This window comes from Taudactylus pleione, unplaced genomic scaffold (genome assembly GCF_031769625.1).
Source record: "Taudactylus pleione unplaced genomic scaffold, aTauple2 ptg000711l, whole genome shotgun sequence".
Lineage (NCBI taxonomy): Eukaryota > Metazoa > Chordata > Amphibia > Anura > Myobatrachidae > Taudactylus > Taudactylus pleione.
Window position 1 is genome coordinate 8,485,296 of NW_028285113.1, and position 27,004 is coordinate 8,512,299.

General features: G+C 42.0%; 1 protein-coding gene across 1 annotated transcript in view; it reads right to left on the bottom strand.

Moving 5' to 3' along the window:
* Positions 1–24,687: 24,687 nt before the first annotated feature.
* Positions 24,688–27,004, bottom strand: part of PDGFD (platelet derived growth factor D) — a 323,815-nt gene continuing 321,498 nt past the window's right edge. The window contains exon 7 of the mRNA XM_088456654.1: positions 24,688–26,847. Coding sequence (XP_088312780.1) covers positions 26,716–26,847 — 132 coding nt within the window. The 3' untranslated portion in view covers positions 24,688–26,715. The remainder of the gene's footprint in view (positions 26,848–27,004) is intronic.

A 27,004-nucleotide genomic window follows, 5' to 3' on the forward strand; every position in this document is an offset into this window, starting at 1 on the left:
ATTATACAGACCCAAGTACAGTTATACATACGCAGCGCTCTGGACCAGATGTAGGCATCAGCAAGAAACCCCTCGTCAATCAGCATTCAGCACGAAGACTAGGAACCCAGGATCAGAGCACACATATTTATACCCCCCAGAAATAGACAACACAATAGAGAAGTTTGTTGCTAATACCATTGGTCCTAAAGGAGAGGGCATATGCTACAAGGCATCTAACAGGTTGGTTCAAATAGACACAGTCCAGCTTCTAACAACTGGTGGTCTCTGGTTTTCCGCCTCATGCAAATCCTAACAGTTGGTCATATAATGTACATTTTGTTGCTTGAAGTCTCTGCGGTCCATAAATTGAGAATGCATGTTGTGATCTCTACATCGATGTTACCGGAATACTGTTGAGAGAGTACGCATCAGTACAATACCAAACATGGCTTATTTATCACGTATAAAACCTTAGTTACAAAATAACATTTATTTCATAGCAATTATAATAAATGTGCATACTTGAATCTTATACCTTAAAGCTTATGGAACCTTGTATGTGGATATGTAATGTGTAAGTATGTGGGGTTTGATTTAAAGATGCTAGTTAACTTGGGGCAGATGCGTGTGCATGAAGCTAATATTCGGCGTTTTTCATACAGGATCTTATGCATTCGCTAATATGCGACTAGTTAACTGCGCAATTGTGCGTATTAATGGGTGTATGAGAAATGGTGTAAGATGCAATTGCATGATGCTAATAGTAATATAGTAATATCGCCACATGTACTAAAGTGTGAGTTTATCTAAAATGGCACTTGGGCGGCCATTCGCAAAATGGCGTCTTGCGATTTCATTTCCAAGATGGCGTCTTGCAGCCAGTCGCAAGATGGCGTTGCTGTGATTCAATTTTAAACTGATCTTGTCTCAGCCAATAATCCAGCTTCGACAGTCCACCCTTTGATAGCAAACAACATGCTATCATAATCTGATTTTAAAATATAGGCCCTCATTCAGAGCCATACGCTCTGAGCAGAGCGCACGCTCTGAATGAGGGCCGGGCTCCATTTTCATGGAGCGTCCTCCTGGACGCTCGTATAGCTGTGGGTCACCACCCACAGGCTATACGAGCGTGCTTTGTGATGGCCGCGATGGTCGAGACCATCGCGACCATCGAAATTGCGAGCCGGAGCCTGCGGTTGAGGTTTTCAACCGCAAGCTCCGGAGTGATTTTGGCTCTATCAGAGCCAAAATCACTCCCACTGACATCACTAGTGATGTCAGTGGGCCGGCTTCTGACGGGAGGCGTTCCCATGGGAACGCCCCCATCAGGGAGGCACGCCCCCGGCACGCCCACCAAAGGGGGCGTGCTGTCAATCAACATTGACAGCACGCCCCCTTTGATCGGACACAACGAGCGAAGGACTTTCCTTCGCTCGTTGCGTCTGGCGCATGCGCACGACGGAGCTCCCTCCGTCGTTCGCATGCTCAGTGCATAACATCGACCCACTTGCGAGCGGACAGCCGCTCGCGAGTGGGTCTGAATCAGGCCCATAATCTTTAGGCTTACATTTATATACTATTTAGTGTTATTATGGGATGGCACAAGGTGGTTCTTAATCCATCAATAATGTGTCGCTGAGTGGGGACATAAAACTATTATTATACGCACACCGCGGATCTTGGAAGATCATGTGAAAGGTGTGGGGATACACCAGTCCTATAAAGGCAGTCTTGAAGGGGAACTTTGAGACTTTACATTATCTGAGGTGTTTTAAAAAAATAACATTTCAATAATACATTCTATGCAGGTCTAAATATAATACATTAAATGATGGTATTTCCTAGTTCAGGGTTGTAATGCAGTTCTGTATTTACCTCAGTATTCATACTGACCACCATCATAATTTCGTTCTTTCGTTTTACTCTATTTTTACATTTTCCACACTTCAACACAATAGGAACACACCGGACACATATGCCAATTATTATGATGACAATCAGTATAAGGATTAAGAATTTGCCTATGCTGGCGATCACTTCCTGGACCCATTCCCCTAGACCTGAGAACCATTTCACTGGGTTCAGCCATGAAACCCATCCTTTTATCTTCTCCCCTACTTCAGCCACTGAAGCATTATGGTTCTTACGAAATTCCGATTTTAGCTGCAGAATTTCATCCATCTTTTGGTCTATCACATCCTTGGGGTCGCTGGTATCATTGGTGACATAGGTGCAACATTTTACTCCAAATTGGGTGGCCAAAGTTACACAGTACCCTCACAGACACCGGACATTCCCGAACCGACCAGGATGGTGAACACTCTAAAAGAGAACATGAAAATGAACACAGCAGGCCCGTCCATTGCCACAACAAGACCTGCAGATTTCTTTTAGTTCAGGTATCTCACTACGACCTTTTCAATCCTCCCGGAAGAAGTTCGCGAGTGACAGGTCCACGCTATCAGCCTTGTCTCCGACTTGTTTCTCCACCGGTTGATTGACCTTTTTGCAGTGAGTGGAATGGACCCAGGTATCTCTCTCAGCCACCTTCAAAGATGTAGTACTTGTCAGCAGCACCTGGTTTGGACCTTCCCACCGATCAGTCAAACAACCTGAACGCAAGAAATTTCTGATCATAACTTATTCTCCTGGTTCAACATCATGACAGTTAGTTTCAGGCATATCATTGGACAACAATTTCAGTTTCTTCTGCTGTTGTTTTAATTGCTTACTCATTGATATAAGATACTTTACAGTTACCTCGTTGTTACCCTTCAAGTCTTCCTGTGGACTTATAATCAAATGAGGTTGTCTACCGAACAGTATTTCAAATGGGGACAGATTTAGAGGGGGTCTAGGAGTGGTCCTTATACTATGTAGGACCAAAGGTAACACTTCTGGCCATCCTAGTCCAGTCTCTGCCATGATTTTACTCATCTTATTTTTAATAGTCCCGTTCATCCTCTCTACCTTGGCACTGGCTTGCGGTCGGTAGGGGGTGTGAAGACGACTATTAATACCCATCAGCTTACACATATTTTGAAAAACATCACCTGTGAAATGAGTACCGCTGTCACTCTCAAAGATTTTAGGGATACCGTATATGCATACAAATTCCTGAACTATTTTCTTGGCAGTAAACGCAGCAGTATTAGTGGGTAGGCCTCAACCCAATTAGAAAATACATCAGTGCACACTAATACATACTTAAGATTCCTGCAGGGTGGTAATTGGATGAAATCAATTTGTATCACCTGTATCATCAGTACAGTTGTATCATCAGTCGGTGGAATGTGGGACGGTTCGGTAGGGATCGCTTTCCCTATGTTCTTCCTCAAGCAGGTCAGACAGGACATTGCTATCTTTTCTGCTTGTGAAGAATAACCTGGTGCGCACCAGTATGCTCTCACCAACTTGCACATACCTTGCTTTCCCAGATGAGTCAGACCGTGTGCTGCCTCAGCCAGGCTGGGGTAATATGCCTTGGGGGCTACTGGCTTACCTTGTCTGTCCCTCCAGAGCCCGGAGGACTCTTGCCCACATACCTTGGACTTCCAAATGGACTTTTCCTGAATTGAACACAAATTTAGCATCTCAATTAATTTCAGCATATCAATTGTTTGGAAAGACATTGGCCCTCATTCAGAGCCACTCGTAAGCGGCAGTACGCCCGTAGCATTCCGATGTTGTTAAACCACGCATGCGCCGGTGTTACACTGCGCATGTGCGTACGGCTGATTGCGATCTTTTTTTTAGTCGTTCGTCGATTAGCGAACAGGAAGTGACATGTCAAATGTGATTGACAGAACAGGCCGTTTTTGGGCATTGACGGTGGTGGAGATGGGAAAACGCAGGCGTGTCGAGGCATTTTTTGGGCGTGCATAAATTATCTCATGCGAATGGCAAATGTGATCGGAGCAAGTCATACGTCACTGTCTGATCCACTTTCCCTTCAAACTGCTCGCACAGCTTGTGGTCTGGTATACTCTACCACAATGTCGATGGTCTCGTCCACCTTCCCGTGTCTCATCGATGTTTTTTCGATTTATCATTTCTTGCCAGAAAAGCAATCAACTTAGAATTGAAAACTTGCTTGTAATGTGTTTAGCAACTAGTTTTTTTTAGTAGCACAAAACCGTACGCAGGTGAAATACTCTGCTGCTAATTTCTGGATTAGACAATCAATTAGCGTACCATTTTTTTTTTTTTTTGGGTTATGTTTTTTTTTTTTGTGTTATTGCAACAATATTGTCATCATGTTTGCGTTTTTTTTTAATGGGCCTGGAAAATTCGCATCCATTTTGTTTTGGCAAAGTGTTCCTTAAAACTCCTAAATAGTTTTTAACCCTTTGGAATCTGAATTAAAAAAAAATTTTTTTTTATTTTTTATTTTTCTTGGCCGGGATTACCTAAAAACCATTTTTGGAATAATGTCACAATACAATGGAGCAGATTTTGAACTGTTTTTATTTTTTACACACATTTTTTGGTTGTCATGTGCATTTGCCAGTTTGCAGTTCTGGCTAACAAAACAAATTTGGCCAAAAAACAAACAAACACAATAGTGGCATTGGCCCAAAAGAAAATAACACATTAAAAACCATTCCCAAGAAAGGAGAGGGAAGTTTTGGCCCTTAAGGAATATGGTGCAAGCACAGAAGGATTGTGGGAAAATTAGCCAGTGCTGTCATCGCTTTTTGCCCCGTTTGGCTGGGGTAGGGTGGGAGCCTGACCGGGTCCGGGATGTCATCTGGCTGGCCTGTCCAGAGGCAGATGTTGGGGCCTCTGGACTAGGCACAGGGCTAGGCACATTTGGAGGGATGGCTGTTGTTGTGCCAGAGGTGGAGGATCCTGATGTTCCGGCAGGAAGGGAGGCCGGCTCCACCATGTGCTGGCGAACGAGCTGCTCCAGGGCATTGGCAATTAGGATGTTGGCCCTGGTATTTTCCGTCAGGGCCTGACCAATGGTCACGTTGGCCGCAGCATTTTGCTCCATGGCCTCAGCCACCCATAGCAGACTGGTGTCCATCCTCAGCAGAATCTCCGTGTGGTAATCCGATTTAAAATTGAGATCTGTGAGGAGGGCCACTGCCTGCGAGGGGGATTGCCGTGGACTGGCTTCTGCAGGGTTCCCAGCCAGATCTACTGCTTCCTCCCCTGCAGAGCCAGCAGAAATTCTGCGGCCAAGGCTCCCCTCTGGAGCAGACTCATCCGCCTGTGTATCTGTGCGAAAAAAGAGAAAAGAGTCACATTAGAATCTACATATTGTCACAAACACATTTCCGAGTTGGTAACATAACAACATTTACCTGGGACAACATGAGGAGCCGCAAAGTCTGGCATGTCCGTATCCATGTTGGACACGCCAAACACCTCCTCTACCTGCACACACCCCTGTGCCAGCTCTTCCAAATCAGTCAGCTATAATGACACAGGGGTGGGACCCCCACCTGTCCCCCTTGCATGCCTAGCCCTGTCAGCCACTTTTTGCTTAAGCCGATACTTGAAATCGGTCCATCTGTTGGTGAAAAAGTTGGCATTATTCCTGCAGTATTTGGCCCTGTAACCACTTGTTATTAAAATGTAGTTTTTACGTACCGGCGTTTGACATTCCGGGGTAGACGGACCAACTCACCCACCCTATTGACAGCACTGGCTATCTCATCCCACATTCTCCACTTCTGGCTTGCACTCATATTCCTTTCTGCCTGTGGCAGGGTGTCCACACATTTGGACCAAAACTTCCATCTCCTTTCTTGAGAATGGTGGCTGCCTTGCTTTTTTTGCAGCTTTTGTGGGCATACTCGGCCCAGCAGCCTCTTCCATGGCATCCTCAATACCTTTTTTTTTAAAAGATTGGTTACATTTTTGGAGTCAAATTTTCTACAAATTCGGGGTTAACAAAATCCAATAATACAAAAGAGACAAATACTTACCGGGCGCCTCTTGGCCATTGTTTTGCTCTGTAGCCATTCTGAATTGCTCAATTTGGACTACAGCAGACCGTTTGTGAATTTCCGTGATGTATTTATACATGCGTCCTCATTATTCGTCCGCATCATTGATTGTGCACTCCTATGATCCGTCCTTAATTTGAGCAGGAAAATAAAGACTATTTATGGCTTGTTGCAACTCGAGTCGAGGTGGCGGGTGATGAATGTTGGAGGTTTAGATTGGTCGAGTGGATTGTTGGCGTGCTTAGTGGTTTCAGGCGGTTTTTTGGCATTTCCGTTTGGTTTTTTTTTGTGTTTATTTTTTGAGTAAGTCTTTTTAAAAACTCCTTGAAAAAATAATGGATCTAATAACCAAATGTTCTTATTTTTTTTATTTTTATTTTTTTTTTAGAGTTATTTTGGCAGTGCCCCATTGAAGTTTTTGGACTGTGACTTATTTGTCGCTTTGCGGTAAGTTTTTATTGTTTCATGATTTGACAACTTTGATGTGCTGGTCTTCGCATATGTTTTGCCAAATAATGTTTTATTTTGAATTTAAACAATCATGTATTAACACTAAATCTAGTGTACTGTTTTGCTAAATTTTTATATTTTGTTATGTAAAAAAGCGCACTATTTAGCGCACTAATGTCTCCTTATTCCCCATGTAAAAAAGCATACTATTTAGCACACTAATGTCTCCTTATTCCCCATGTAAAAAGCGTACTATTTAGCGCACTAATGTCTCCTTATTCCCCATGTAAAAAAGTGTACTATTTAGCGCACTAATGCCTCCTTATTCCCCATGTAAAAAAGCATACTATTTAGCACACTAATGTCTCCTTATTCCCCATGTAAAAAGCGTACTATTTAGCGCACTAATGTCTCCTTATTCCCCATGTAAAAAAGCGTACTATTTAGCGCACTAATGTCTCCTTATTCCCCATGTAAAAAAGCGTACTATTTAGCGCACTAATGTCTTCTTATTCCCCATGTAAAAAAGCGTACTATTTAGCGCACTAATGTTTCCTTATTCTCCATGTTAAAAAGCATACTATTTAGCGCACTAATGTGTTTTTGAGTATAAATTTGGACATTCTTGTTTGTCCACTAAATGTAGGGTGCATTTTCAAAATAATGTGTGCTCCCCCCTATCTTTTAACGCATTTGCAATATTTTTTGGATTCAAATCTGACCCCCAAAAATTGTAACACAAATTTTTAATTCTGAAATGTAGGTTGTTGCACTCATGATAATACCCCGGCATGTAAGCATCTTTGTTTTTTGCGGCAAAGATAAGTATATTTTTGGTTTTACATTTTCATCAAACATTAACTACCTGGCTTACCATTTCAGGTTGATGTTGGTCGTATTATTTTGGCCATGCTTCCGGAACCCGACCAACCTCAACCTCGTCCCAGGCGTAGGCATCGTAGGCGTGCAAGGCACCAGATATATAGATAATGTGTCACCCTTTTTGGAATGCCCGATGATGAGGTTTTAAGACAATACCGTCTTCCTCCGCAATCATCAAAGACACTCTCTCATTAATAGAGAGTGATCTTGAGTGGCAAATTGACATTCCTTCAGCAATACCACCACTTACGCAATTAATGGCAGTGTTACATTTCTGTGCCTCAGGATCCTTTCAAACCACAGTGGGAATAGTGGTCGGAATCTCCCAATCCTCCTTTTCAAGGATCCTGAGGGCAGTGATGGAGGCCCTTTTCAAGCACCTCCATCATTTTATTAAAATGCCATTGGATATGGGTTCCCTTAGTGTGGCCAAGGCCAATTTTTACCAAATAGCTGGCTTCCCACACATCATAGGGGTTGTGGATGGTACTCACATACCACTTCAGCCTCCAGCACGGCTGAAGGCAATTTTTAGGAACCGCAAACACTTTCACTCGATGAATGTAATGGTGGTATGTGATGCCTCCCTCCAGATCCTGTCCCTGAATGCAAAATTACCCGGGAGTGCACATGACTCATTCGTCATCCGGCAATCAGGGATTTGGCAAAAATTAGACAACCTACAAGCTGGTGATGCATGGCTTCTGGGTAAGTGGAGACCTTTAGTTGAAACCAATGCAAAGCTTTATACACAGTGATCCTGATTGTGTTTTTTTTTTTTAACAGGAGAAAGTGGCTACCCTTGCATGCCCTGGCTGCTCACTCCTTATTTGGCTCCCACACCAGGGCCACAAAGTGAGTTTAATTCCGCACTTACAGCCACCAGGCAGGTGGTGGAGTGCTGTATTGGCCTTTTAAAAGGCCAATTCAGATGCCTCCACCGCTCTGGTGGCGAACTCATGTATTTGCCGGTTATGGTTTCGAAAATTGTGGTCCCGTGTGGGATCTTTCACAACATCGCCATAATAAGTGGTGTCCCAATGCAGCCAGAGGATGCCTTGCCTGAGGATGGCCCCCCCGAGGTTGGTCGGAGGTCAGTATGTGGGGGTCCATACGCGATGATGTGGTGGCCAGATTTTTCAGGTAATTATTGACAAACATTTACTTAATTGTCCCAATGTCTACATGTACGATTGTAATGTGCCTTTTTAATCTTGGTTTTCTTTGTTTTTTCTTGTCTTCCTTTACAAACCATGTAAAAACGATGCCTACTACCTGATCCACTAAATTGTCTACATGTGGCCACATTGGAACTAACTTGGGGAACAATTATTTCATCGCCTCATTTGTGGATTCATGTTGGCCTGCTACTTATTTCAACAGTTCTTGAGTGTTGATTTTATATTTTTATTTTGGTGTAGGTTGTTTTTTGTAGTGTGTTTTCACTGTGTGAATTGCTTGTCACAATTCACTTTCTGTTTGTGTTTTATGTGTATTAAAGTTTTGTTTTACATTAAAAAGACTGTTTATTTACACATTACAAGCACGTGCAACCTGGCTCAAAAAATGCCACCTTTCATAATGCCTAATCCTGTAATGTGTGAAATGGTTAAGTCTTTGAACATGCTTTGTGGCTTAGAAACCAAAAAAAAGGGATTAGGGGGAATCAGTAGTTTGTAAAAAATAGGCCTAAGCAGGTTTCAGTTTCTATTTACATTACCCACCACAAGAAAAACAACAAACTGTTGGTTTTTCAACAAACCTATTGGTATGGTGAGGTGTTTAATGTGGCAGCTTACATACTTACTAGCGCTTTGTCCAATCTAATTTACCTTACTTTAAAGAACATGACCAAATAGTGGACTTATGGAAGGTTAAACAATGTAATATTTTCAGTCAAGAAATGAGACTCGTTAACATACAATGCTATTTTATTTTTGGTAAAAATACAAAAAAGAATAACCCAACAAAAAAAAATCAGCTCCGAAGGAGCACCGCCATGTGGTCCAGGACCACTAGCATGGCAATGACGTGGCCACGCAAGGCGGCCAAGCCCTCCTGCATACCATGCATCCGCCTCTGGTCCTCTGTTGGTATAAAAAAAAAAGGGATCCTTAATGAAATGACACCTTACATTAGAAGTTTACTAAACAAACTAAACAAATAAATCTAGTTGCAAACAAGATCCAGTTTTGCGTGAAAAAACCAAGTACTGGCAAATGTTAAGATGGTATCAATACTAAGTTATAAATGAACACACAAAAAGGCGACCCAAAAAGGACGAAGTACCCTTGTTAGGGTAACCAAAAAATACACAAGAATGAGTGTTTTGACATGTGTGATATGTATCAGTGGAAAATATCCAAGACATTGTATATCCAATTAAAAATATATTTTTTAAAAAAAAGAAAGGGAAACATACCGGTCATTGGGCTTGATGGTCTTGGAGGCCCTCCATCCTCCTCCTCCTCGGAGGTGGGCCAGTGCTGGTGGGTTGAGGGAGGGGAGATGGCGGAAACGGGTGACGGTTGTGAAAATCAACAGGGTGGGGGAGGGTAGGGTAAAGAAAAGAGAGGGGGGGGAGTGGAGGGGGAAGTTTGGGGGTAGTGCAAATTGGGAGAGGGAGGGGACTCAGCTATTGGCCGGTCAGGGGTGGAGGGGGAATTGGGGGAAGGTTGTGGAGATGGGCTGGGACTTGTCGGCGGCTGCAGGGGCCGAGCCCGGCGACGAACTCTGCGGCGAGGCTGGCTTCTGCGTTCAGCCCCTAAATGATTATTTAAAAATGTTTATTTTTATTTTTGGAGGGGGGGGGGTGGAACACAAATTTACAACTCCAAAAATTTTCAAACATTAAAAAAAAGGAAAACATGCACACGCAGGCATGTCATAAAACAACAAACAGGGCTATACTGAAAACATGCACATGCAGGCATGTCATAAAACAACAAACAGGGCTATACTGAAAACATGCACACGCAGGCATGTCATAAAACAACAAACAGGGCTATACTGAAAACAAACATGCACACGCAGATAGGTCCGCAATAAACAGGGCGATACTGGAAACAAACATGCACACGCAGATAGGGCCACAATAAACAAACAGGGCTATACTGGAAACAAGCACACGCAGATAGGGCCGAAAACAAATCCCCCCCAAAAATAAAAAAACTTACTTGCAGCGATCCGCTGCCGAAAACATGCCAGCAAGCGGGGGGTGAGGCACCGCAGATCCGACCACCTGCGCTCTAATTGCCCGATATTACGGCGTGAGCCGAAGGAGCGCAGGTGGTGGCGAACCTCTGCATAGGCCGATCGCTTTGCCCGGTTGGTGATGGGGGGAGGCTGCTGGTGATCCTCCGGTCCATGACCTCGGTGAGGACCAACAGCTCCCGTGTGGTAAATGCGGAGGCTCTCATGATGGGAATGATTTTTTTAACAAAAAACAGTTTTAATAAAGGCCAGAGAAAACATTTGATTGGCTAATGTACTTTGTAAATTAACAGGAACCATTGTATTGGTTATTGTATGAGTCATGTGTCCTACAGGCTCCAAAATATAATGTGAGTTATGATAGGCTTCATGCAGTGACATGCGTAAGCTAATTTAAATAAAGAAAGTTCAAAAGTAAAATAGGCCTATCAGAAACACAGGAAAACAATAGGATAATTGGTTACAACATGTATTTTTGAAAAAGTAAACCATTGGTGAAACTGTACGTATTCTGCGGGAAAAATGACACACACGGACAAGAATAAAGTTTATTGAAAGTGGGAAAAAAAACGGATTGCAAACATGTGAAGAGCAATTAAGCTAATTAATATATTGATTGGCATGATACGATTAAAGTATGTATGCAGAATGAATGAGCAGGTAATTGAAATCTGACAGGCCCACTTCCGGTTTGGACTTCCGGTTTGGACGGTTTGCGAGCGTTCCCTGCAACCAAATTTGGAGATGGACGGTCGCAATTTTGCTAGTTCGTTAGCTATAGGAGGGGTTAGGAGACTTTGGGGCGGAAGATTAGCTACGAGCGATCTTACGAGCGAGCTCTTGAATTTAAATTTTCTCGCTTATTTGTCGAACGAGCGATCAGCCACTTGCATACGGCTCTGAATCAGGGCCTTTATTTTTTCAGTGGGAGAAAACATTTTTAACCCTGCTGCCCATTTTGCAGCTATATCGGCTCTGTTGTTGCCCAGTGACACCGGGTCATCCTCACATGTATGGGCTTTACACTTGATTACTGCCACCGCTTTGGGCAGTTGGATTGCTTCTAAAAGATGTTTTATGTGTCGGGAATGTGCAACTGGTGTGCCTGCTGCTGTCATAAAATTTCTCAGATGCCAAAGAGCCCCAAAATCGTGCATCACCCCGAACGCATACCTCGAGTCAGTGTAAATGTTAGCAGATTTGCCTGCTGTCAATTCACACGCTCTAGTTAGTGCTACTAACTCTGCCACCTGGGCTGGGTGAGGAGGACCAAGAGGTTTAGCTTCTATGATGTCTGTGTCATTTACAACAGCATAATTCACCTGTGTCTGTTTGTCTATGACAACTCCCATCCGTGTAAAAGGTCACATCTACATTCTCATCTACATTCTCTAAAGGTGTGTCGTATATGTCAGGTCTAGCAGTAAAGGTCTGATTCAGATATTCCATACAATCGTGTATATCATTATGTCCGCTGAACTCACCCCCCACCAGCAACTCGTCTCCTTCCACCATTTGTACATCATGTTGTACATATGGTAAATACGTTGCTGGATTCAGCGTGCTGCAACGTGTAACAGTGATGTTTGCAGGTGCGATTAGAGCTAGTTCCCATTTGGGAATCCTAGCCGAAGAGACATGTCTGGTTTGAGCAGAATTCAGCAGAGCAGATACAGCGTGGGGAGTGTATACAATCATATAATGACCCAATACTACGTCCTCACTTTTACTCACCAATAGAGCGGTAGCTGCTACACTTCTCAAATAGGTGGGGAGTGATCCCACCACAGTGTCCAATTGGGCACTGTAGTATGCTACGGGCCTACTGGCATCACCATGTTTTTGTGTAAGGACACCTGCAGCACAACCATCGGCTTCCGTACAATACAAATGAAAAGGTTTTTCATAAACAGGTATTCCCAATGCAGGTGCTTTTGTCTGACTATCCTTAAGATTAAGGAAAGAGCGCTCTGATTCCTCTGTGTGTATGATACGATCGGGCTTTGAGGAAGAGATTAAGGGCCTGATTCAGACCCACTCGCGAGCGGCTGTCCGCTCGCAAGTGGGTCGATGTTATGGACTGAGCATGCGCACGACGGAGGGAGCTCCGTCATGCGCATGCGCCAGACGCGACGAGCGAAGGAAAGTCCTTCGCTCGTTGTGTCCGATCAAAGGGGGCGTGCTGTCAATGTTGATTGACAGCACGCCCCCTTTGGTGGGCGTGCCAGGGGCGTGCCTCCCTGACGGGGGCGTTCCCACGGGAACGCCTCCCGCCAGAAGCCGGCCCACTGACATCACTAGTGATGTCAGTGGGAGTGATTTTGGCTCTGATAGAGCCAAAATCACTCCGGAGCTTGCGGTTGAAAATCTCAACCGCAGGCTCCGGCTCGCAAATTCGATGGTCGCGATGGTCTCGACCATCGCGACCATCACAATGCACGCTCGCATAGCCTGTGGGTGGTGACCCACAGCTATATGAGCGTCCAGGAGGACGCTCCATGAAAATGGAGCCCGGCCCTCATTCAGAGCGTGCGCTCTGCTCAGAGCGTACGGCTCTGAATGAGGGCCTAAGTTCTGTAAAGGCAAGGCCAAAATAGAAAAACCTGGGATCCACATTCTACAGTATCCACACATTCCCAAGAAGGTACAAATTTGCTGTTGTTTCTGCCGCAGTGTCATGTTCTGTATGGCCTGGATTCTATCATTTGTGAGATGTCTTAACCCCTGGGTTAGGCAGTGTCCCAAATATTTTACTCTGGATTGGCACGGCTGTAGTTTGTCCTTAGCCACCTTGTGTCCTGTATGCGAGAGATGAAGCAACAAAAGTTTAGTATCATTCAAACATGACATAAACGAATCAGAACACATCAATAAATCATCCACATATTGAATTAGAACAGATCCATTGGCAGGTTGAAAAGATTGTAAACAGTCGTGCAATGCCTGGGAAAAGATACTGGGGCTGTCTATGAAACCTTGGGGAAACCGTGTCCATGTATATTGCACATCTCTGCATGTAAATGTGAATAGATACTGACAGGGTGGAGAGGCACAAAGAAGAAAGCAGAACAGAGGTCAATGACAGTGAAATGGGTTGCATTTGGTGGGATCTGCATCAGGATGACAGTTGGATTTGGCACTACGGGGAATTGGCTCTCTATGACCTTGTTAACACCTCTAAGGTCTTGTACCAGCCTATAACCCCTCCCACCACTTTTTCACCGGAAAGGTGGGACTGTTGGCTACACTAGCGGTACGGACTAAAATTCCCTGTTGCAATAACCGTTCAATTATTGGAAAAACCCCTAATTCTACCTCCTGTTTTAGTGGGTACTGGGGAATTTTTTGAGCTTGCCTACCGCTTTTCAAATTTACCATTACGGGGCTTACGTTTGCCATTAATCCAGTGTCCTGTCCATTCTTAGTCCAAAGGGAATCTGGAATTTGGGACAACATTTGATCTATCTGGGATGGATTTTCATTTAAACTGGTAGAGTGATACATTATCCTTTGGGGAGTGTCCAACATATCCCGCACCTCGTGCGTCACTCTCTCGGACATATCTAAAAATACACCATCAGGGGTGCAATATATAACATATCCCATCTTACATGACAAGTATCTGCCCAGCAGGTTAGTAGGAGCCGCAGCAGCCAAAAGAAAAGAATGCCTGGTATGCAATGGCCCAATAGTAACCTCTGTGGACTTTGTTAAATGATAATGTTCCACCTTACCTGTTACACCCATTGTTGGTACTGTCTCGTTATCTAATACATCTTTATCAAAACTACCAATTCTGGGAAACGGTCTAACACTCTTCATCGTCATTTTAAACCATAGATCACAATACCTTATTGCATAAGTACCGTACTTAGGCCCTCATTCAGAGCCGTACGCTCTGAGCAGAGCGCACGCTCTGAATGAGGGCCGCCCTCCATAATTATGGAGCGTCCTCCTGGACGCTCGTATAGCTGTGGGTCACCACACACAGCCTATACGAGCGTGCAGTTTGATGGCCGCGATGGTCTTGACCATCGCGACCATCGCCACTGCGAGCCGGAGCCTGCGGTTGAGTTTTTCAACCGCAAGGCCCGGAGTGATTTTGGCTCAATCAACATCGACAGCACGCCCCCTTTGATCAGACACAACGAGCGAAGGAAAGTCCTTCGCTCGTCGCGTCTGGCGCATGCGCACGACGGAGCTCCCGCCGTCGTGCGCATGCGCAGTGAACAACATCGACCCACTTGCGAGCGGACAGCCGCTTGCGAGTGGGTCTGAATCAGGCCCTTAGTATGCATAATACGACGGGCCGATCCAAGCGGCGTTTCTATTAGCAGCACATCATTGTCTAACATTTCTATTGTTTGCGTGGCTCCCATTCTGAGACAACTCCTACGTTTTTCAATAAAGATTTAAACTGGTGAAAGACATGCAAGATACTTTCAGTTACCTGCGAACGTCTTGGAAAAAAGGCTTATTCGCAAACCTTATGGAGGATTTCTAGACGCTTCCACTCACCTACGGAAGTAAAGGCCGCTTCCGCTCAGCAATCCCTTTTTGACTACCTTTCTACTGCTAGGGGGCAGCAAAGTACCCTTTGTGTTCCAGTTGATTTCGTCCACTCTCCCACCAGCTCACAGTCACAATCTAGCCAAGATTATGTGGTTCAATTATAGTGTTCAAATAAGCCTAACAGATCACACACATTGATTACTGAACGCTATAATCACACTGGGGGCTGAACCCTAACAAAAATAACAAACCATACACCTGCTTTGTGTAAAGTAAATGGTAAGCTGCTACCGAGTCACTAGGCCAACTCCTGCGCCTAGCACTTAAGGGTCCTACGATACCCTTAACATTTATGTCCTGTGTTACACCCTAAACAAACACTCACAGTTACACACTTTTTTCCTGCGCAGAAAAATACACGTTAACCCAGATATTTGGCAACAATTGATAATGTAAACTCAATGGCTTTGTTTAAACACGTGGCAGCACAACCGGAAGTACGTATACGCTATTGTGCGACCAGTCGCATACACAATAATGCGACTACCACACAACCGTATGACAACCTTTAAATGCGTACATAAAAGTGCGTCTTTACTGTGCGCAAAACTGCGACTCAGCCGCGTGTTCTATACTGCGGCACCCCTTTAAATGTTAGGTTCTATCAACAAAGGAAAACAAACTTTTTCCTCTCTTGTCCCTGGATTCTAGTCAGCGTCCCTGGCTCACACGAAAACGGGTAGCGATTTCTCAGCACCGAGCGGTTGCATGTAAACCCTGCATGTGGCCACTCCACCCTTTGGTGAGATATCGATAACCGTATGTGCCGTGTGAGTGGGTAAGTTACTTCACTACGATCCCCCAACTAACGATACTGCCTTTGAACCTCTATACACTCCTGCCTATACCTTCTTATATCCTGCCTATAAACCTCTAAGGATGACGCTATTTTGCGTACGCAGTTATACAGTAAATAAAGACTCCAGACCTAGAACCTGTGGTTCCAAAGCACAAAGTATTATTCATGTAAAAGTACAGTCAGTTACACGCTAGTTATAAGTACAATTTAGCGCAAAGGAATTATACAGACCCAAGTACAGTTATACATTCGCAGCGCTCTGGACCAGATGTAGGCATCAGCAAGAAACCCCTCGTCAATCAGTATTCAGCACGAAGACTAGGAACCCAGGGTCAGAGCACACATATTTATACCCCCCCAGAAATAGACAACACAATAGAGAAGTTTGTTGCTAATACTATTGGTCCTAAAGGAGAGGGCATATGCTACAAGGCATCTAACAAGTTGGTTCAAATAGACACGATCTAGCTTCCGACAACTGGTGGTCTCTGGTTTCCCGCCCCATGCAAATCCTAACAGTTGGTCATATGATGTACATTTTGTTGCTTGAAGTCTCTGCGGTCCATAAGTTGAGAATGCATGTTGCGATCTCTACATCGATGTTACATGAATACTGTTGAGAGAGTACGCATCAGTACAATACCAAACATGGCTTATTTATCACGTATAAAACCTTAGTTACAAAATAATCTTTATTTCATAGCAATTATAATAAATGTGCATATGTGGATATGTAATGTGTGAGTATGTGGGGTTTGATGTAAACACGCTAGTTAACTTGGGGCAGATGCGTGTGCATGAAGCTAATATTCTGCGTTTTTCATACAGGATCTTATGCATTCGCTAATATGCGACTAGTTAACTGCGCAATTGTGCGTATTAATGGGTGTATGAGAAATGGTGTAAGATGCAATCGCATGATGCTAATAGTAATCTAGAACGCTATAGAATACTAGCTTGTGACATCTTATCATGAACTGCAATACCTTATCACGGGATGTCTAGCATATCTCCGCATGGAAGGGTATCTAAAGATCATTTTATTTATAAAGCGCCACTAATTTGCGCAGCTCTGTACAGATAAGTTATGTCATTAATTTTGGTTCCTGCCCCATTTGAGCTTACAGTCTAAGGGGGAGATGTATCATCGGCGAAAATGCGGTAAAACCCCCGAAAATGCAGTTTTCGGGGGTTTTACCGCATTCCCCGTATGTATTAAGCAGCAGAATGCGCTGCATTCTGCTGCTTCCCGTTGCTAGGTAACGCCACCTTCAGGTGGCATTACCCAATAGAAGCCTATGGGCTTCTTAGCGCGACGCTCGGGGCTGGGAGGGATCCGAACGGATCCCTCCCATGAGCCCCCGCGGCCTTCTGCGCATGCACAGAAGGACTTCTGGTTGTTAAACCCGGACGTCCCTCTGCCCGGCAGCATCGCAAAGGACAGCTCTCATCGAGAGAGCCGTTCTTTGCGATATTCTTGGTACACACCGCGGTAATTAACCGCAGTATGTACGCAAAGTCGGGGGGGATGTACCGCATCGGCGATGTCACCGATGATACATCTCCCCCTAAAGTCCCTGACAATAAAGTGCACATACTATACACATACACACTAGTGTAAATTTTGTCCAGTTAACCAACCAGTATTTTTGGTAGTGTATGAGGAAGAGAGAACACAAACGCGGGGAGAACATGCAAACTTCATCCGTATAGTGTACAGCACAAATTGACTGCTAGTCCTCCGACAACAGTAGTGGTAGTTATATTACAACTGTTATTATTCTCTTGTATTTATAACGTACCACGGACTGTCTGCAGCCTCTACACGTTTTTCCAATATAAATAAAAAACAGATGTAAAACATTTGCATAAGGGAATAAAAATGATAATAAATTTAAAATATTTATATATTTTAGGAAAGGAAGACAGTCTGCAATCTTCAGATTGAATTAAATACATTCCGGATGCCTTAGAGAGAAAAAACTACCTGCAGTTGTAATTCGAGCTAATAAGAGAATGATAAAAGAAAAAATGTTATACACCACTCTCCAAGATAAGAACTACCGTAATTCCCAATGCTCTAAAAGAACAAAATGTAAATAAAACTATCTACAGTTGTAATTCCAGATAATAAGAGAATGACAGAAATTGTTATACACTTCTATTCCAGATAAGTTAATGTACAATGGGCCTCTTTCAGCAGTGCACTGCTGATCACAGATTCAGAATGGGCAAGGATCGCCTGCCTACGTACAGCTTTGCAATTGTGGTCCTTGCTGAATCAGGCCCAATATATAGCTGACATAGGGACTAATTCAGCTTAGGATGGAATTGCAAAATTGCACGCAGGTAGTTTTGCAATTTCATCCTTGCTAATATGCAAATGCAGCTTACTCAGGCTGGCCGGTTTGTGATGCCAGGAAACTGCACCCGTGGACGCAGCCCCTGGCCTTGCGACTCCCGGAAAACACCTCTGGTGCTGCCGCTGGTCCTAACACTTATGATGTCAACTCTTAATCAGTGATGTTCTGCAAAGTGGTTTACAGTACAGTATATGCTGACATGCATTCTACTTCACAACAAAGCAATGCAACAATGTTAGTTGTGTTGCCAAGTGTTCTTGAAGTGAAAAGCAAGATACTGCAAATAAATAAACACTTAGGGGTAAATTTACTAAAGTGAGAGTTTTTAGAAGTGAGTTTTAAAAGTGATGTTGCCCATAGCAACCAATAAGATTCTACTTAACATTTAACTAGCACCTTCTAGAAGATAATAGCTAGAATCTGATTGGTTGCTATGGGCAACATGACTTTTAAAACTCAGTTCTAAAAACTCTCACTTTAGTAAATTTACCCCCTATAATTTATTTTTCAAATTACTATAAGATGACCTGGTGCCTCCTCTTTACATCGGACATACTTGTGCATCTCTCGACATGGCTGCATCTGCATCTATTTTATACTTCCATGTGCAAGGAAAACTCTTTGCTAAATTTGATACACAAGATCCTGTTGAGGGAGAGACATAAGGGTCTATGTACTAAGCCTTGGAGAGATATAAAGTGGACGGAGATAAAGTACCAACCAATCAACTCCTGTCATCTTACATTTTGAAAAATGACAGTAAGAAGCTGATTGGATGCTACTGTATCTCTGTCCACTTTATCTCACTGCAAGGCTTAGTACATAGACCCCTAAGCCACAGTACATCAGTCGAGTGGCTGACCCAAAGGTGCTACAAGGTAGTAGTTAAGCCAAACACACTACCATCAGACTACCACACTTACTGTACACCGCCCATCCAGGCAAGTAGAGGATATGTGTGTACAATACAGTTGAAAATATATTTTTTTAATGAATTTCCAAGCCATAAGTGCACCTACTGCAGAGTGGACTGGAACAAAATACTCAGTTTAAGCAAAAATCTTTTTTTTACTTTAGTGCTGTAACTAATTTTCTTTGAATTGATAGGCTGTATTCATATGAATTAGGGATGTGTGCCAACCCCCGTGTTTTGGTTTTGGATCTGTATCTCCTTCAAGGTTTTGGATCTGGATTTGATTTTGCAAACCACCCTCAAGTGTTTTGGTTTTGGATCTGGATTTTTTAAATAAAAAATAGATAAAAAGTTTTTAAAACAGCTAAAATCTTAAAACTTATGCAATCCAAAACCTGAAATTCGGATTTAAAATCCGAATTCCGAACTGCAAAAAGATCAGAACCGCGACCCGGATTTACCCGGATCTCCTCAGAAGATTAGAACCGCAGCTCGGATTTACCCGGATTCACGAAATTTGGGTGGATTCGGATTTCTGGAGAACCGAAACCGCATATCTCTAATATGAATATTACACAAGCCTGCAAAATTTGATTCACTGACATGCAATTCTGTGGCTGATTCCATATGTATTTAGATTTGTGCTGATTTCAAAATTAACTACGATGTAAAATGGATGTGAAGATATAGGAAATTCATGTGTATTCTGGTGAAAAGTTAATTTTATTACCGAAAGTAAAAAAAACAACATTCTGATGTCCAAAACAAAAGTAGGAAAAATAACCATTTTACAATGTTACTTACATTTACAGGTCTTTATACTGTTTTTTTCATTACCTTCAAAACTTCGTTTCGTTTGGTACCTTTTTTCTACACACTGCTTGTGGGTCTTCTCTGTGCAATATCCAACAGTAGTCTCTCCCATCATGTTTCTGCCCCATGTTCCCTGGTATCATTGTTCCTTCTCATTTATGTCTTGCTGGAATCTTTGTCTTTGCTCTTTACTAATGGCTCAAAGGTTTTTGGAAAGTATTCCAAGTGATCATTCAGGAAGTGCACTTTCAAGCTCATCGAACAACCCAATACCTTGTATTTTTCTAGCATGTTATACACTATTTACTTTTAGCTGGTATCTTTGAAGTTCCACCAGAACTTCTTTACAACTTCCTTAACCCTTTTTTGTTCATGTTTTTTTGTTTAAAATTATGTTGTTGCTACGTATATGGTACAAAACAAAAAAAATATTTGCTATAAATAGCCATTTCGATAAGAAACATTGTTCCCATATGGGAACACCAGAATAAAATGGGGTCATATCCTATTTTCCCATTTGGGAACACCAGGACAATAAGTAAAGTGTTCTTATTTGGGAACAATGGGAAAAAATGGTTAAAAGTATTCCAGACCTCTCTTTCAACAGGTTCCTTTTTATTTTATTTTTTCAAACCCATTGTCTGTTAGGAATTTTCAAATGTCTGGTTCAACAAACATGCCTTATTTCAATTTGGTCCTAGTTTATGGATTAGAAGCCTTTTTTGGTAAAACAACCAAACTTTCCCAGATAAAATTTTTGTATTTCAGTTATAAATCAACCCTGTTTGACCATTGTTTTTGATCCAGGTATTGTTCCAGAAATAATTATTTTACAGTAGATTTGTCAAATGATACTAAGTTCTGTAAATAAAGGGGCGAATGGATAGCTATATGAAATTTTCATTTAGTGTAAAAATGGTATTTGATGGATTGTTTTTAGCAGTTTTACTGAAATTAAACTCCACAAATCTATTAAAAAGTGTGAAAATTTCTCAAACAATTTTTCAATTGCAGACCTGTGTATTGCATACCCCCAAATGTCTGCCTCCTCTATATGTAGAATATAGTCATATTTTAAATTCTGAACCAAACATATGAATGTTGAAAATCTATCTAAATGTATCAAATAAAAATTTACCTAAATGCATCAAATATTCAGCTTATAATTATGTAACTATTATGTGGTGTTCCCCGTCATTTTTAATAAAAAAAATAGGTTAAATAAATTACATGGAAAAATTATTAAAATTATCTAAAAAAAATAAAAAAAACAAGATAAGACTTATCTTAGCTTTGCCCCTCTTCACTACATTATAAGTTTTCTCAAGCAGGACCCTCCTTTCTCTTATTTTTTTTGTCTGCTCACATCTCATCCACTCGTGCATCTTTGTCTCTTTCCACCAGCATGTTCTTTTATTCTGCCAGCATGTTCTTTTTGAGACCTGTTTAACACCCTTTCTATTATTTCTTTTGTGCATTATTTTTCTAATTGGTTTACCTCACTTTAATGTTTCTCACTATATAGAACTGCTGATTTTTGTGGGCCTTATAAATAATAATAACAAATCAAAACTTTTTTTAATTATAGATGACATTTTGAGATGTTTATTGTGGTTTCTGTTTTTTTATTTCAGTTTTTATTTTTGGAAATACATTGAAATAAAACAATACACATATGAGAAGAAAACAGGAAAATGTTGTATGCATTGCATTGTAAAAGGCATTATTTAAGCAGTAGTCACTAAAATGTGATTTGGGAGTACATGTAGAATTAGGCAATCCAATTGCATGTTTCCTTAAATCCTATATCAAGCTGAAATAGTGTTGAGACTTTATTACAATAAAACCCTATGCTATGTAATAGTATTTGGACATGAGCTGCACTTTAATATATATATTTTTTCATATTTGAAGTACAAGTGTGATTTTTGCCTTTACTTTAAAAAAATATTTAAATTTCAGAACATTTTTCCAATATAAATAAAGCACATCCTACAAAGCACTATACAGCAATACTAGTTAATTTAAAGTTGATTATTTAAATTTTACAAGATTAGAAATGGTAAACATATTTAGTAAAACAAAAAATCCCAGATTGTTTTTGCTGGCTGGTCTGCTGAGAAGTATATCCTGCTTTAACAAATATAAACTTTACAATGATAATTTTTTTGAGATGTTGAATAAGATAGTAAAAATAGAAATAAAAAGAAATAAAAAAGAAACTATTTTGTAAAATGTATCTGTAAATGCTGAAATGTATTTAAAATAGGTAATTATAAACTGCAAAAATATGCAGACACAACATACATTTGTTTGAGCAAATGCACCTAATTGTCTGCCTTGCAAATACCATGGGGAACACCCACAGTACCACTAATTCTGTATTTTGAAACTGTTTGCACATTTGTGGATCCAGTGTGAAGTGCAAATAGTGTTTAAAGTAAAAATTGGCACCTCATGCTTCTTTGGGACCTCTTGTTTTTAATACCTTTATTTCTTAAATTAATCACGGGGGGTCGGGTGGGGCATGTGCTCTAGGCGCTGTCCAGGTCAGTGCGGTCAATTGCACTACACAGTAAAACAAACACACTGCCACCGGGTAGTACATTCACTGACAGTGAGTGTACTACCAGGCGGCTCTGTGTTTGTTTTAGCAGCCATTAAGAGTCAGACAGATTCTTATTGGCTGCTGCACCCAGGGCCGGCGTCAGGCTGATGATCACTCATGAGATCCGTCTTCCAGCTCCCACAGTGGATGAAGTGAGAGACGTCATGACATCTCTCCCATAGTGCCGAGTGGGAGGAGCGGATGGCGGCAGGTGCAGGGATTCGGGTAAGAATAGTTTTGTGTTCTGTGTGTCTTATGTGAAAGGGGCACTAATACTGGGGGCACTGTATAAATGGCACTACTGGGGGCACTGTATAAGGGGCACTGTATAAGGGGCACTGTATAAGGGGCACTACATAAGGGGCACTACTGGGGACACTGCATAAAAGGCATTACTGAGGCACTGCATAAGGGGCACTAATACTGGGGGCACAGCTTAATGGCCACTAATACTGGGAGCACTGCATTAGGGGCACTACTACTGGGGGCACTGCATAAAAGGCACTACTACTGGGGTCACTGCATAAAGGACAATACTACTGGGGTACTGCATAAGGGGCACTACTACTGGGGGCACTGCATAAAAGGCACTACTACTGGGGTCACTGCATAAAGGACAATACTACTGGAGGCACTGCATAAGGGGCACTACTACAGGAGCATTGCATAAGGGGCACTGCTACTGGGGACATTGAAAAAAGGGCACTACTACAGTGGGCATTGCATAAGGGGCACTACTACTGGGGGAACTGCATAAGGGGCATTACTACTGGGGGCATTAAGGTGCATATGGAATGGAAAGGAATGTTCCCAGAGTGACGAGATATGGTGGCGTGTCATGTTCACACGCCCCTATTTTCAGTGTCCACGCCCCTTATGGCATTTGGCCATGAGTTCTTTTGGTGCGCACACCTTTGACACTTGCACAAAGTTGGGGGGGGGCGCCATTTCTCATTTTGCCCTGGCCACCAAAGACCCTAGTTATGTCTTGGTTATCAATTTTTTATGTATCACTTTTATGCATTTGCATATTTTCAAGGCATTGATCAAAATGTGCCACGTAATGATTTTTCCTATATGGAGCACAAAGTGTGCAAATACACCCCAAGATCTGGTTTCTATTTCTACCATACCTGAGGATATGGAAAAATTGTGTACCTTCTCGGGATAAAAATGCATGATTGTCATTACTAAATGTATGGTTTTCATGTAGTATACTAAATCGCATCTGGAATGACCTGAGCTGCCCAGATCTTTTCCTCAAAAGATGCAAAATCTGGAGCCTCAGCAAGCAGTAATTGCCATTTCTTAGACTGCATTTGCTTACCCATGAAAATAGGTGCATTTCATCAAAAATCGTCATTCCTGCTTAGTGCCAGAAATAAACTGAAAGGCTATAGGGTAATTGAAACAATTACTGCGTGTACAAAAAAACAAATTAATGTACATCTTGCAAAATGGCCCATTTCACCTGGGAACCACGTTTCTCTCTTGATTTCCAATACGTTGCAGTATGCTTAATTAAATAACTAATGTTAAATATGTGTTTGTGTTTTAACATTGTGTATTTAACTCAACCCAACCCAAGTTGGTTTAACTGGAAAATAAGTGAAATTTGTGCAGCCGAGAGTACAATTTGTCCTACTATGCTATTTAAATGCTGGTTATAGCATGTCCTTCAGTCTTTGTCATTTAAGTGGCTTTAATATTCTGAAATGCCTCTTTTTTCTGTAAAGTATAATAGGTAGCTTTTCAGATATAATTATGTGAAAAGCTATTTAAAAGTCAGTAAACCCAAAATACAAGTTGCTTAATGAACAACTTCATATGAACAAAATTTTGGGACACTTAGTGGACCTCACCTAAAACAGACATGTCCTGCAGTCCCTGGAGAGTAGATCAGACACCTGGATCCCGTCCACTTCCCCAATGAAGTGGACTGTCCATCGTTTGATGAAGTGATTTTAGCAAACTGTTAGGTCTATTTACTAAGCAGTGTTAGCAGACAGAGTGAAAAGTGATAAGGTGCCAGCCAATCAGCTCCCAACTGTCATTTTTCAAACACAGTCTGTAAGATGGCAGTTAGAAGCTGATTGGCTGGCACCTTATCACTTTTCACTCTGTCTCCTAACACTGCTTAGTAAATAGACCCCTGTATCATCTTGGCTTCACACCCTGCAGCACAAATTCCCATGAATCACAGCACTGAACAGCGGGGCGGGGGCATGATGATATCACTCATGATGCCACACCTCACATGGCTGCCATCTGGACCTCCTTCCCCCATAATCTCTTGAGAGAGGACTATTGAAAAGTCGGCAAGTTTGAACAAGTTGCATCTTGGAACAGATCGAGGCTGTAATGAGGGTGACATGCCCGGCAGCCCACTTCCTGCTCCACTGTTGTTACCCTGGTGTTTGCTGTGTAGCATCATGATATCACATGCTCACAGGGTGGTAGGTGCGAACTATTACCAACCAACTATTATGGCTGCTTTTATTGGGCTCTCAGTTACTGGGGCAATCCTTGTTTTGCCACAATCGTGTGCCTTGGAATGCTTACATTCTTATTTTCCTAGGATTTAGACTCATGCTATTAATATGATTGGAAGTCATGTGAATCTGTTACTGGTTTTTTTATTTTTGCATTTGCACCTGAAGCATATTAAGAAATGGCTTAAATGGACTTTGCAATCTTCCCATGAGTGGCCTAGATTTCTGGGACCCTAAGTGTGTATTACTATTATACTGTTCTTATTTCATGCCTGGATACTTGATAGGTGACAACTGAATCACATTTGGCAATTTAGCACGTTGGGGTTAATATAGAGTTAGTAGGACACCAGTTTGCCTAGTGATTCCGCTTTGTGCGTGCTCAGAAGGCTTCAGGGGCAGGGCATTTACATGTATATACACCTTGATTATGATCACTTGTAACTTCTAATGCAGATGCACACATCCATCTGGATATCTGTTTGACTCTGCATACTGTATGTGTGTACAGTACATACACTATACTATGTGCACTATTCTTTTGAGTAATTTACGCCTATTTTGCTACAAACCCTGCACTAGTCCCTTTATGTGCACCAACATGATTGTATCTAATAATCTGATCTTATTTACTTTTGGCATGGTCCACACCTTTCCTAAACTGTTTGCCTCCCTTGTTTTTGTACAGTAGTGCAGTGTTTTCTAGTTAAACTTTTGTTATGTATACAATGCTCTACAGTACATTTGTGCTCATCATTAACCTGCTTGAAGTCGCTGTGGATCACACAAAGAAGTTTTTCTTTTACTCTATTGATTATTGACCTGAGGGCTTTAATGTACTATCTACTGTATACATTGTTTTACCTCAATATGGTTTGATTTTATCATAACTGTCCTTCATTTCCTTGGGGCAGCTTCAATGAGCCTTAGGGTAGGTTCACACTTGTACAATATCGTCCCGATTTGCCTTATTTTGGCAAATCAGAATGACGAATGGGGCATGGCATGTAGTGTGTATGCCCGATTGCACGCTCCCGTTGGTTGCATGCGATATCGTGTGATTGGCCATGCTGGACGGCCAATCACACAATATCGTATACGGGGCTGTGCAGTGTAATGAAGGCTGGAACCAGCTATCGTTCCATCATTTATTACATCAGGTAATGTGTACCGGCAATAGTCCGTGGTGAAGATAAATCGCCTCGTCCATCGGCAAGCTTGCTGGTTGTACAAATGTATGTCCGGCCTTAGTTTACGAATAGCTTTAGATCCCGGGATAAGTGCCAGAGGTATTGCACTTTGCCTAGGTATATTTTTCTATTTTCCTTTACAAAATAAGAGATAATTGACTTTGATATGCTGCTAGCACTAGCATGTTCCTGAAAAACACATTATATACTGGTAAATGTTATTAGCAACTCTGCGGCACCAAGCAGCCTTTAATTTGAGACTTATGGTTCTTTAATAAAACAAATACTGATATTGGCAAGTAATGTACAGCATGTATTTCCGTAAGCAAAATGATTGTGTCCCCGAGCATGACATATTTTTGAATCTATTGAAGGTTATTGCTAGATCCTGATGGCAAAGAAGGCAATTACTGTATGACCATCCAAACAAAAGTCCATGAAAACGTTTAGGAATTTCATGTCTGCGTCTTCTACGCTTTTACCGCGGTGGCCGGAAGCTGCAGCTGCAGTCACATCTCTCGTGGTGATCCAGTTGGATGTCTATGATAGCCATGTTTCTGGATTTATTCTTATTCTTATTATATCCAACTTCAGGCATGACCCTCAGCACCTGCAAAATGCATTAATAAATGTCATGAAGATCAAGTATGATTGATGTTTTTAATCTTGATGACGTTGAGCAATACTTGACGAGGAGCAATACTTGACGAGGAGTAATACTTGACGAGGAGCAATACTTGGCATGACCCGATTCAAACCCTTTCAAA